The sequence below is a fragment of the Psittacula echo genome, assembly GCF_963264785.1.
Source record: "Psittacula echo genome assembly, chromosome: 5".
Classification (NCBI taxonomy): Eukaryota; Metazoa; Chordata; class Aves; order Psittaciformes; family Psittacidae; genus Psittacula; species Psittacula echo.
In genome coordinates, this window is record NC_137739.1 from 32,722,252 (window position 1) to 32,736,278 (window position 14,027).

At 43.1% G+C, this 14,027-nt stretch overlaps 1 protein-coding gene across 4 annotated transcripts in view; it reads right to left on the bottom strand.

Annotated features, from left to right (window-relative positions):
- Positions 1–13,589, bottom strand: part of RRAS2 (RAS related 2) — a 45,149-nt gene extending 31,560 nt beyond the window's left edge. For all 4 annotated transcript variants that reach the window (XM_080617214.1, XM_080617213.1, XM_080617212.1 and 1 more), the window contains exon 1: positions 13,317–13,589. In XM_080617214.1, the coding sequence (XP_080473340.1) occupies positions 13,317–13,421 (105 nt within the window). In that variant the 5' untranslated portion in view covers positions 13,422–13,589. The remainder of the gene's footprint in view (positions 1–13,316) is intronic.
- Between the last annotated feature and the right edge of the window lie 438 nt (positions 13,590–14,027).

The following is a 14,027-nucleotide window of genomic DNA, read 5'->3' on the forward strand; positions in this document are numbered from 1 at the left end:
ACAGGCAGACAGCCTTCTGCACCGAAACCACAGGAAAGTACATTAGTTTCTCTCATTTTTATAGATTAGAAACAGGTTCTTCAACTTCCATCATACTTAGAATAATGGACTATTCAGTGCTATTCAGAATTCCAGTAATCACAGGTGACATCTCTGGACAGGCAGTACATCAGTATGACAAGCAGAAACTCTACAGAACACATTATCTTATTCATTAACTTGCACGTAGCCAAGTATGAATGTACCTCTGAACACAGCATTACCATCACACAGCTCTGCCAGCTTTTAACATACAGCTAAGCTAATGTTATTTACAAGGGCAGGGCGGATGTTGCCAAGAAAAATAGTTTCTCTTTTGAGCTTTCTTCCAGCATTATAATGTATTTTGAAGTTTTCTAGACTCATTTCCTGTGCATGTGCTAAAAGCCATCTTTTGTAAAGACCAAAACTCAAAACTGGTAAAATGGGCCATATGCATTACAAACTTGGTGAGCAAAATCAAGATTGTACTAATGTGTTGCTGGTTTGGGGGCTTTTTTCAGAAAGCAAGCAGAGTTACAGCAAAATTCTTTTCAAATACATTTTGGCACTGACAGCCTACGTGCTTCAGGTTTAGGAAATGATTCTCAGATCCTGAAGACAAGACATAAAACGAATCTAAACACATCTTCCCATGAATTGCTATGGTAGCCCACTGCCAGCAGAGCAGGCAGCCACTGGTTTGCAACAGCACACATTCAAAAGTATTAGCGTGGAAGCTGGCAAAAACTCAGTGCTCCAATTCAGAGATGTTCAGTCAGCAATCACAGAACTAGCACAAACATGGGGTTTTGTCCAGGAGAATCACAGTCCCTTTCGCTAACTACACTTCATGTAGTTTCTAGATTCAGGAGAGACCAGAAGGATCATAATCCATCCAGGGAAAAGTTACATAAAGATGATTAAGACCTAGCTGAGTAGTGTTAAACTATCACAGTAGCATCTCATAACGACTAGCACCAGGGAAAAGCTTTTAAATTTTTGGGGCTACTCAATTGGCATGGAAGTCCTCATGCGCAGAACAGCTACCTCAAGTACATGCACTGCAGGAAATGTTTTAAGTTTTAACATAAGCTGTTCAGCTGTTAGAAAGCTCAGTCTCAATTATCTAGTCTGAAGCAAGTGGCTGCAACTTAAATTATTTATCTTCTGCAATCATCCTGAACAAATTCATCCAGATCACCACCTTTCCTCACACAGGGAGGCAGCCAGAGTCTTTTTTCAGGAGATCACATCAAGAGATGCAGGGCTTTTGTTTATTTTCTTCAGCATATTTGCAAATTGAAGGAATGCACAGAACACAGAATTCCAAGGTGTAATTTTAGCTCTTAAAATAGCAAAGATGCCAAACACTTAAACCTTCAGCAAAATCCCTAACTCATTGGGATTTTAAAACTCCAGGTCACAGTTCCACTGAGCAGACATCCAGTCAGCACAGATCACATGAGTTTCAAATTCTGCTCAAAGTGAACAATTCTATTATCAGCTTCCTTTTTTGGGAGAAGACTTCTGTGTGTCAGTCGAAATATTCAGGTCCTCCCACAAAACAAGTCAAAGCAGCTATGGAGGAGGGGAAGCCACTATTAAAAAATGTGTGGAATGTAACCTACTTGGAAGAAGGCAGATAATACTGGGACAAAGAAGTCAACTACTTCAGATCTGAGACTCTTTGCCCATACAGTCCCACCAACATAGATACTGGCCAATTTCAAATTTACAAACATTAGTGAATTTCATTAACCTTTGTAGAACATACATGACTAAAAATTAGTTTCACAGACACACACACAAAGCTATCAAGTCCTTTTGTTACCTGGTACACACTATATCCATTCTAATGGGTGCAAAACCTTCTAGACAGCAAACAGTGTCTTTAACTACTTCAAAAGCTGAGCTTTGAAGTGTCTTTTTTTTTTTAATTTTAAAGAAGTGGAGAGGTATGCAGCAATATATTTGAGTGTACCTTTCCAGCAAGATAGAAAGAAAGCAGAGACTCCGTAGGAGACGAATCATTTTCTATAGTTATTAGATTTTGGCCACAGATACAGAAATTAAGAAATTTTTCAGGTTTTAAACATCCTCGATAAAGTAAAACACTTAGTTTAACAAAGTCTCCTCACACAAAGTGTTGCTCTTAGAACTAATACCCAAGGGTTCAAAGAGCCAACCCAATGACAGACAGTAAACTAACTTTCAGCCTTAGCAGTCTCAGAAACGCACAGGCACCTGCTGTGGATAGACTAGTCAGAAGACAATAGCTTGAAGCCTCAGAGCTGCCTTAACGTTTCCAGATGAACCAGAAAGAAATCAAACCTCTTGCTCCATTAGCTGACCTGACACAGTCTGAAGTCAGAGAGGCTTCAGCTGAACACCCTTTGATCAGATAACAGGACCCACTCATCAGTATCACACACAGGAGGCGTTTTGCAACTCTTCTTGTGTTCACTCTACACAGTAAGAGCAACCACTCTTCAGTCTCATTCTCCACTTGAGCAGAGCTGGAACAGGTTAACTTCCCCCCTGCTGCAGAGGGCTTCATGCTGTTGTACACACGTCTTCTTCAGTGGTTAACCTACTGCAGAAGCTGTTGCCTGTCCCATCCTTCCCCCAGTCGCTCTAACTTAACCTGCTGCAGAAGCTGCTGCCTGTCCCATCCCTCCCTCATTCACTCTGCCTGCACACAGGCCCCAGTGTAACTGTGTTAGTCCACATTACCTATAGAGAATTATATCTGAGTTTGTGTGATCATTTTTATAGCATCATCCCCAACAGCTGAAGCAATGCAACAGAGCAAGTTATGCTGTTCTAGAAGCAGAAGCATCTTAAATTATCTTTCCTGCTGAAGACCTGTAACATTTAATGCTAAAATCGTGCTCAAAAAGTTACAGTCAGCAGCCCAATTCTTTTCTGATGATTATGTCATGATTCTGGAGTGCCTCCAGGTGATTAATCTTCCCATAATCCAGGCATGGTATACAGTTTATATGTTTAATTATTGCAGCAATCAAACAAGATGAGAGTTTTAAGGTTCTGTGCTTCAGCTGTTGCTAGTATCACTCATATAAAATAACATTGCACTGAAAGCTAGAGAAGCAGTTAAACCATGCACAAGATTGTACAGCAGTTTAGTATGTCTTTTCCTTTAGTTTATGAGAAGAGACTTCTGGACTTTAAAGAGTTGGAAGCACAAGCATCCAAACCAAAGCTAAGCAGTCAACAGCCCTGTTGGTTGGTGACAACCTGTTAAGAGCCAGCACTAAACATAGCCAGGCAGGCTATTCAAAGCGGTCTGTCCACAGGATGTCACAGGCAGAACACTTCATTTCTAGAAACAAAACAAACAAACAAACCAATAACCACACCACAAAACAAACAAAACACCACCACACACACACACTTTACCCGTACAAAGCCAGAAATGAGATGCAGCTCCACGTTTTAAAACTTCTCATTTAACTAATCTCAGACAGCAGGGCTTATAGAGTTCTTTTACCTTGCTTACATGTTAGGAAGTATTTTGGCCTCACAGGTTTACTTTCAAACTGGAGGGTCTGGAAATTATTTATAATGGCATATAACCTGCCATCAAAGTTTTCAGAATTCACTCCACTGGAAAAATACTTCCTAACATGTAAGCAAGGTAAAAGAACTCTATTAAGCCTTGCTGTCTGAGATTAGTTAAATGAGAAGTTTTAAAACGTGGAGCTGCATCTCATTTCTGGCTTTGTACGGGTAAAGTGTGTGTCACAGGTTAATTTCCAGACCTTCTAGTTTGAAAGTAATTTATAATGGCATATAACTTGCCATCGAAGTTTTCAGAATTCACTGCACCACTACAGGAGTGCTGCTGAGCATGGGAGGATAGTGCCCCCACCCATGATATTTTAAGACCCCAAGCAGGATCCCAAGTTGGTAATCCCTAGAAGGGTTAGTGTCCGGTTCACAGGGAGGAACAACATCCGTTAAAGTCAAAGTATGGGAACTCAGAATGAAACAGCATGTGTATTTGCATCTTGGAAATCTCAATCAGGACACGCGGTTGAGATTCACATAACACTGTTTGAGGCCTGCGGAAAGGCAGTGGAATAAAGATGCAAGTGCAAGGATAGTATGTTTCCGGAGCACAAAAAAACAGCTAAGCAGTGACTGAAGTTGCAAGACAAAGTTAAAATACACTCATAATTGCATTCTTAGTAACACTGGGTCATGCAAAGACAGAATCCATTTAAATACACCACAGCTACCTACTTTTACCAAGTTTTGCTAATGAAGACTTTCACTTCTTAGCTAATAGAGGAAACCATTGTATGCATTTTTAACAGGATCTTGTTCTTAAGTGGTAGAGTTGGTAGTACATAAAAAAAGTATATTATCAACAACTACTTTTTACGCACGATTTTAAAGGACCTTCATAAAAGGAAAGATAAACACAGAAATACTACCAGAAACACTCTATTTAGAAATGGCCTGCCTCACGCAGTACATGTTACTGTAATCCCACTTACTTTCCTCACACAGAATAAGTCTAATAACAGAAGAAATTTAGCAGATCACTTGTCTACCCAAAGATGCCAGATTTTTCACACAGATTTATCACTGGCATCCTACCATTTCATGGTCTACTTACCACATAAAAAGCAAAATATTCAAATTTGCTTGCAAGTTTACAGATTTCTATCTGCTTAAATGAGGAATGCTGCAGATGCTCTGTGATATGAGCAGAGCAAGTTAGTTTTGGCAGAAAAACTCAAAACAGTAACTGCAGTGATTTTAAAATTTCTACTTTTCCTAGGAAATATAGTTTGAGACTCAACACATTGAGTTTGTAACAACTCACTACAGTTACAAAAAACTCAGAACAGGACTGGAAAAATAATTTGCTTGTAAGTTGTGTGGAAGATCAAGTTTATTTCCTGGCTTAAAAGACTTTAGAAAAGTGACATGTGACAGCTATGAATATGTGCACCTAGGATTAATCTGCCGAGAAATAGCACTCCTCATAGGTCTTCCACGTAAAGATCTTTGTAGAATACTTTGGTTATTAGCGTTACACTATTTATTTTTTTTCTTGAACTGTAGCATTTTTCTGTGTCAATGCTAACATCCAGTTAATTATTAATGTAAGCTGGTCCTAGCAGCTAGTACTTCATGCTGTCTTTAAGAGTGCCCTCCTGCGTACATTCCTACTGTCTGAACTCACTCCTGACCATATTCACCAGAAACTACAGTCTGCTTTCTGGACACAGCTGAGAAGCTGGTGCAGGTCTGGTTAAGTGAGCATGACTGCCAGATGAAGCTGTTTGCTGAGCTGCACGGTGAACCAGACAGGGTAACTGATCCCGGGTAAAAACATTCTCTGGTTATTTTTAACTCTGATCCCTTGTGGAGTTTCAGTGAACTAGATGGAGTAAATAGCTATAGTGGTGAATTGCTGGGGCAATGTGGAGACTTTCTGAGCATTTTTCCTTACAGTAGTACTAGCTTATCAAATTAAACCTTCAAGTACAGCAAAGCCCTGTTTTTTCAGGCTTGAAGTGTAAAAACATTTCCCTAGCCTTGTGCCTTCCCACTGGTGGTCCCTTCTCAAAAGCAAACAAATGATCAACTTGCCCTCACTTCAGTTTCTCCAGCTGCACCAGCACACTGATCTGACAGCTTCAGCATGGCCCTCGCTTTCCAGCCTGGTCTTGGGGAACTCCACACAAGCCTCTTCCAGAGGCACCTTCTCCTTTTCAGTCCTTTGTGAGCTTTTGTGCAAGCACATTTCTACAAATTACAAAATTCACCACAGAACTTAAATCATCCAACAGGATCTCCATCTGTAAGCAGAACTTACGGCACTTCCCCACCTAACTTGAGATATGCACTGCAGTCCTCCCCAGTAACCCCCACTCAGCTCAGGTTTGAGGCCCTGTGTATCCTTAAACACAGTTAAAGCCCAGGTTCTCCAGCCTTTCCCTTTCCAGTGGCAGTTAAGAATCCCTGACCTCACTTTAATGACAGGCAGCCATTGTGTTCAATTCTTGATTAGTCGCAAGATCAAGCACTTCAAACATGAATACATGACCTTCTTTAACTTAATCATGAACAGCCCGTGCACTGCATTCCAGCCAGCCCTCTTAGAAGAAACCTAGTGAGAGAAGCAATCTATAAAAGGGAAAAAAAAAAAAAAGTCATTTTAACCTGATTGAAGTTCCACCTAAAAGCAGTGCTGCTGCATATCAGGCAGTTTACACATCAGGATGTGAATAGCTTAAGTATAGGCATGGTGTGTTGGAGGAGGAGAATAAGCAAGAAAAGGCAAAGCAAACAGATTAAGTAAACATCCTTTTTTTCTGCTATCTACTCCAAGTAATTAAGTTACAAAAAGCAGAAAGAAATCTTTTCTTTTGTGTTACCTTCTTCCACAAAGTGCCATACAGGCTACCCTGGATCCAAGCTGCAGCCACAGTTAAGCTGCAAGAGAGAACATTAAAACGACAAAGAACGGGGGGGGGGGATGGGGGAGGAGAAGAAGGAAAAAAAAAAAGCCAAGGGGAAAAAAAAAAAAAGGCTGTTCAAAATTACAGGACCCATCTCTCTGAGTAAAGCAAGCTATAGTTCAAGGCAAATTGGAAGGAAGGGCCTCACTCACTGCATTTACCCGGGATCCAACTCAACTCTACATTTGTAGTAAAAGTCTACCACTACCTTTTGTTGGCATTTCAAAACAAAACTCCTGCAACTTTGTAAGGCAAACCATTTTTCAGACAAACACTGCCTACCAGTATTACTTGCAGTTAAAACTTTTTCAACGGGGATCCAGTTCACTCTATCCCTTTAAGTATAAGTTTGTTTTGGTTGATCAAAGATACATCCAGAATTCAGTTTTAATGCTGGTTTTACATATTTCTTGACATAGAACACATTCACAGCAAGTGCTGCATTTACCTGGATGTTACATTTTCCTTTAATGGTGCTTATGGCCATAACTGAAGACAAGACTACCAAACCAGGGCAAGTAAGCCACCTGAATCCTCAGAACCAACACAGCAGTTATCCACTTGCATCATACCAGCCTAGACCTGAAGAATAAACAGCTTAGGAAGGTCTGAAAAAAAAAAAAAAAACCCAAAAAAAAAAAAACTATCTTCCTACCACCTAATCAGAAGACTGTTACATTTCACTTCATTAAGCTGTTATTTATCTAGGGGTACATCAAAGGAGCTCAGTCACAACATTTTCAGTGCTGGTAACTCTTTCAGTAAATGCAGACAGGTTGCGTAAGGTATACAAACATGAGGCATTCAAGTCCTTCAAAATTCCCTGACTATATGGGCTCTACCTACATGAGCCACCCTCTACCACGACTACTGAATACTGAAATTTGGAGCTCCAGCCAAAACCAGAAGCCTCTCCCTCTAGCACGGGAAGGAGGAACAGGGTTACAGGCCAGCGGCTGCCTATTCATCCCCAAGAGTGCAAAGGGCATACCGGCCAGGAATTTGAGAAGCTGTGCCAGTACTTCTTGTGCAAGTGGCAGTAGAAGACAACCTGATAACCAAAAGGTACGTCAATATTTACCCACTGTATAAGCAACTGCTGCTAGGGGTTAACGCATGGAAAGGTACTTCCTGACTGCAGTGTGGTTTAAGTTACCTCAAAGGAATTTCACTTTGGAAAAGTACTGTAAATTCCTCAAAACCAGAATGATGAGTACCTCAAAATTTAAGCACTACTCCAAATTTATGCCAGCTTTTGAACCCAGCTCAGTTCATTCAGCTACATGCACGTTAATACACAGTGTCCCTGAGGGCTAAGTTATGATGCATTACAACATTTCTAGCTATACAGAACAGTAACGTGCAAACCAATGCTTCCTTCTTGCCTGCAATTTAAGCTTGAAGTCATCTACTACATTTCCCAAGCTGTAGATGTACAACTAACTGGAGTGAGACAAATCTTTTGCTTGGTAGCAGTGCTCTAGGAAGCAAGGAGCCAAGCAGCTCGAGTTTCACAAGAAGCGCAACAAGCAGCCCTTATTATTCCAGGTGAGTGCATCACAAGTGCTTTGTTTTTATTAGGATTTTTATTTCCCACCTTTAACTTCAACAGACGCCAACAATCAGTTGCTCACTCTCCTAAACTGTATTTTGCTACCTTGAATTACATTGTACTAGTTACCATAAGTAGGCCCCACACTTTATCAAAATGTAAGCATACCAGCCCCAGCATAGCCCTGCATGAATCCACGGCCTGGAATTCATGGCATTTAATTCCTTTGATTTTCTTATGGGCTTACTTGAAAAGCATTTTTTCTGATGGTCAGCAACGGTTAGTCAGAATACCTAGAAACTGCTGAGGGATTTGCACATGCCCCAGGACTAGCATACAAAAGTGGTACACTAAGACATTGGGGTCTGTCAAACATCCAGCATGCCAGCTCCAACACCAGCTGCGTTTTCAGTTGTTGCTTTTCAATCTGCTTTACTACTCTATTTTAGAGCTTTACCACCAAATTCAGAGCAAGCTATTTTCTTGTCTAACAGCTATATCAGAGATAAATGATACTTTGATATAACCCACCTTTAGCTTTATTGCTAGTTAATGAGAACTAACAGTCTTGTGAAAGTAGCAGCTTGGAAAAGGAAAGGAAAAAAGTCTGAACAGCTCCTCACCACTCATCTGCAAGTCACATATGCTTGCTTTCAGACAAGTGTCTGATATTAACTTTAAAGAGTCAAGCAATCTACATCCAACTCATTTTACTCCCTAGTTAGTAGAACAGTAACCTCAGCTCAAATTACAACTTGTTACTGGTAGTTTAAGAGCGGTAGGAAAATATTTTATTTTACAGATTTGACAGTAAGTCTTAAGCTTGTAAATCACGTAATCAGTAAACAAACAAAAACAAATACTGAACCCCTGCACACATTCTTAACCAATACAGTCTTGTAAGTCACCAAAGTCTACTCAGTATGCAAAAATACACATCACTGTCACAAACCAAAAGCCACAGTTTTATGAAGAGGAAAACCAGTACAACAAATAATATTAACAATTCTGATCAAAACCATTCACTATTTTGAGGAGCAGATTTGAAAGAATAAAACATTAGCGGCTTTTTTGCTGTATACTGCTAAAACTAGCTACACATTGTTCCATTTAACAAAAAAAATTAGTATGAAGTAAATGGCAACTGCAGGACAGAAAAATGCAAAGGGTGATGAAGTATTGGCTAGGCTGTACTCCCTTTGAGCAAGGAAACCTGAATATTACAAAAGGCCGAGTTAGAAGGGAATGTGGGGTATTTGGTGACAGACCTCTGCATGACAGCTGGAGAAAAGCTATTGTGGCAACAGCTGTGTGCTCTGCACAGCTCAGACTCCCAAATACCTCAGCCTGCTAAGAGGCCAGTTAGCCGGCTGCAATGCATTTTTAAAGTCTTCTGCCTCTTGGGATTTGAGCATGATGGATTGCTTGTGTATGTTTTAAATAACAGAAGGAATGTTTAGTTCTATCACTTACAGTTTTACAGAATACCATGGCATACGTTGAACTACCATCCACTGCTGCTTTCCTGAAGTTTATAGCTGTGACAGATCCAATCAACTCTCCTCTACAATTAAAACGTCTTCACTTCCTGTCTTAACAGTACACTGACTCGACAGCACTAAGTTCATATATCATATCCTGATTTAAAGGAAATGATTTGGTATTTCCAGGATGAAATCCTGGCCCACCAACAGCAATATCAAGCTCTGTTTATCTCCCCAGAGGAAGAATTTTGAGGAACACAGCAGCCATTTAACCACTAAAAGCTTTGATCTGTTAATGTGTACTCTAAAGTTTCTCTAAATTGTTAGATGAAGTTCTGAAAAGTGAACCCAAGATCACATTCACTAACATTTGACCAGTTAGATCTCTCAGACCAGTCCTACTGCACTGTGCTAATGAGCACAATAACAGTGAACCCAGTATGTAAAACAGCTTTCAAAGTACGACATGGGTTTGCTTACACAGCCTCCTTACAAAAACATTGTTGTTTCAGCTCAGATGGAGGCACGACAATCTTCCCGATACTTTCGCACACAGAACAGCGTGCACAGGAGTGCACTACATGCTGACCACTACCATAAGGAGCCCAACCACAGCCAATTACAACTCTTGTTAGAATGAAAACTCTTCGTTTCCCCACCAACACCTAAACAAGGCCGTAGAGGATTCGCTGTGCACAAAGCCCAGAAAATTGGCAAAAGAAGAAGATGAACTGGTTGTTCTTTACATTCTCAGAGTCTAATGTTTTCATTTATTTCATCTGAAATGAAGGGTTGTCTCATTTCAAATACAAATCCCATCTCATCTTTCAAAGATGCAATGTAAATCACAGCACATGCTTCCCCCCATGTTATCCTATCACCACAATAGTCTCATTTACTGGAAAATAATCAGTAGCACTGAAGGAAAACTAAGAATAACTGCACTTTAGTACTGATTTACTAAAAATTAAATAGAGGATTATAGGAAAGCAAGACCAAACGCAGAAATATTTGCTATTATCAGTAAGAAGAAACTTGCCTTTTTAAGCTTCAAAACTGAGTTGGTGACACACAAGCAACAAAGCAAAAGACAATTTGAATGCTTCACTGACATCAAGATTTGTCATGTGGCACGAGCTAGTAAGATCCATGTTTTAGTGAAGGCAACTACAAGTTTGTCATTTAATCCTGAGCAATTCCAAAAATGAAGCATGTGACTTACTTGCAATCAATTTTAAAACATTTTGGAGCAGTTTCTATGCAGCCTTAAGAGACAAACAACATACTTGGCAATGTACTTGCCATACAGAAACTACACAAGTGGCTGCATGGCATTGCAACCCACTTGATAACATCATAGCTTTAAGAGCTCAGGAAAATACTGTGGTATAAAAATAATACACCAAGCCTCATCTCTTATTGTCTGTAACCACCCAGCAAGCACGGAAACAATCCAAAACTCTTCAAGGTACCTAAGGTTCTACTCAGAAAATCTTTATTTCCCAGCTATTTTCCATATTTTTCAGAAGGTTGAATTTTCTGCTAAACACGACTTTGTGGTGGCAAGATTTCATCTCACGATAAAGCAGCTGAGAAGGCAAAAAGATGTAGATAACTTAATACAAACTGACAATAAGTTGTTCTGAAAAATTTACACTCAACATGTCAGCTTAACACCATAGAGCTGTTCCCTCAACACTCTTTCAAAGTAAGGTATTTCTTTTTCTACTATTAATTTGAAGAGATCCTTATATGTGACAAAGCAGATGCAGGTTCCTCTTCTGCAGATATTTGCTGAAAGACAAGTGCCAGTCACAGCACTTGAGCCAAAACTCTTATTTCTATAGGGGTGTATCTCAAGCTTTTAGTTTAAAGAATCAGTTTCCAGCAGCATTCAAATAGCGAAGTTACCCAGTGCTCGACAGAACCTTCCTGCTATTAAAATAAATGGACATACCAAGGCAGCAAGTGTGCACTTCACTTTCTTCTCCTTACATCCCTAATAGAAATTTCAGCTTTTTTTTTTTTTTTTTTCCTTTTTGTGAAGTTAAAATTATCCAAAAGCCTCTAACACCACCAGGGACTCCAGAAATCCATTCAGCAACATTTTCCAAGACAGCAGCATCTCAGAACTGAAGCCATGCACAGCTGCACGCACTGTTGTCACAGCCAGTTTAGACGTCCACAGAAAGACTCAGGCAATACCATCTAAAGCAGCAGTACCATGTTTGGGTGAATGGCACTCTAAACCAGCTTCGGTCAACCTCAGTAATTATCTCCATATACAAGCAGCGAGGAATTCCATCAACACAGTGAGGGGACTGCAGTTATTGTAGCCCCATCACCTTCAAACACATCAGCAAGTCAGCATCGTGCCAGTATCTGACCAGCTATCTGTGTCTCCAACACACAAGGAACCTGTGCAACATGTATTGCTGTTCCATCTCAAATGCATCATTCAAACTAATTTGCAAATAACTGATTCCCCTAAAGCATCAGCTATTTTAATGTCCTGTACAATACTGGATTTTCTAAACATTTAATTATCCAGTACTTACCCAGATTTTGAAAGCGCTGTTTGCTATGTAGTTATTTACATCTATGAACCAGAGGTTTACATTCTCACCAGAATATTACAGCTACAATCACATGGATGCGTGCATTAGTTAAGAAAATCTGAAATAAATAAATAGTCTATTTGCTATCAGATCAACTGTTCTAACGCAACATTACTTGAGAACATCATTGCCCCAAACATTAAAAACCAAGCTTGCCTTGCTGTCAAACAGCCGATCTTAGGGATAGGTATTACCGTAATTTTTCAGCGGAACTAAAGAAATGAACAACAAGTCATTCTCTCCTGATCTGCTGATCTGCTATCAGCAACACCGGCAAGCAAAACACAAGTAGCCGTCTCCTTCTTCCACCCCTAAACACACAGAGGCAGAGGAGTGACAGCAGTAGAAACGTTAAAAGCAACAGGGCAGAAGATGAAAATGAAGGGGTATGGCCAAAATAGAGGCGGAAAAGGGCTCTTCCTCATGAGGCTGATACACCCCCTTTACATCACCTATTCTGACATGTTTTTCACTGAAAACGAATAGAAAGTTACAATTGTCTGGAAGTTGAAGCCTCAGCCGCAGGAGCTCAGGGGGCTTTGGGCGATGCCGCCTCAGACCTGGCACCGCCTGTTAGCCCCCGCAGACCCCGCTCCTCTCCCGAGGGGCTGCAAGAGCTTCCTCGCCCCGCGCCGGGCCGGCACAGGAGGGATAGACTAGGCCCGGGGCAGCTATTTCGGAGCCGGACGCCAAGTGTCACCGCTGCCCCGACCCCGGCTCCTTACCGCGGCTGCCGCTTCCCGAGAAGAGCGCGGAGCCAGACCGCGCCCGCGCCACCGGGAGGCCGCCGGTCCCCACGCCCGACCACCCCACCCCGGAGACGCGGAGGAGGCTCCCGGCGGACTCCAGAACCTTCCCGAGGGGCTCACACCGCCCCGGGGCGCCGCACCCCACCCGCGGCCCCGGGCCCCTCAAGGTCATGCCGCCACCTCCCTTCCCGCCCCTGACTTTCCGCTTCCCCGCCCGGCAGCGCGGCGAGCCCCGCCGCCGCCGGCCGCTCGCGGCGCCTACGGGATCTGCCGCCCGCCGCCACGGCCCTGGCCCCCCCCGCGCTGCGCGTCGGGCAGCGCCCAGGCCCCGGCACCGAGCCGAGCCGGGCGGAGCACAGCACTTCCCCCAGCAGGGCTCCGCGGCCCCTCACCTGGATGAACTGGATGGTGAGCGCCGACTTTCCCACGCCGCCACCGCCCACCACCACCAGCCGGTACTTCTCCTGCCCCGGGCCGTCTCTGCAGCCCGCGGCCATGGGGGAGCCGAGCGGGGCCGATCGCGGCAGCGCCGCCGGGTCCGGCGAGCTCTTCCTCCCGCTGCCCGCTCCTCTCTTCTCCTCCTCGTCCGGCCGGTGCTGATCAGCCGCAGCCCCGCCGTGCGGAGCGGCAGCGCCGATCGCCCCACAGCCCGGGCGCCGCGCTACAAATGGCCGCCGCGAGGCGGGGCCTGACGCTCGCCGCCCCGCCCCTAAGGGCAGCGCGGCCCGGCCCGGCGGCAGAGTGCTTGGGGCCGGCTGCTCAGCACCGCAGCTCCGCGTTTGGAACGGGCCGGCTGGGGCAGCCCCACTCTTCCGCACTCTCTCCAAACGGAGCTAGCGGGAATCACCGGTTTCCTCCTACTCCGGTCCCGCCGCCGGGTGCTTCATCGCCATTAGCGAGCCTCTCTGAATACCCACGAGCGGGGAAGGAGGTCGTATTGCCCCTACGTACAGCTTGGTTTAAAGCCAAAGCGTTGTTAATAGGGCCAGGAGGGGAAAGGGGGTAAAAAAGCCACAGAGACTTAAACGCTTCCCCACGCTTCAGCAGGAATTCTTGTGACCATGCACGCGAATGGGTTTCCCACGCATTTAGGCTGCTCTGAT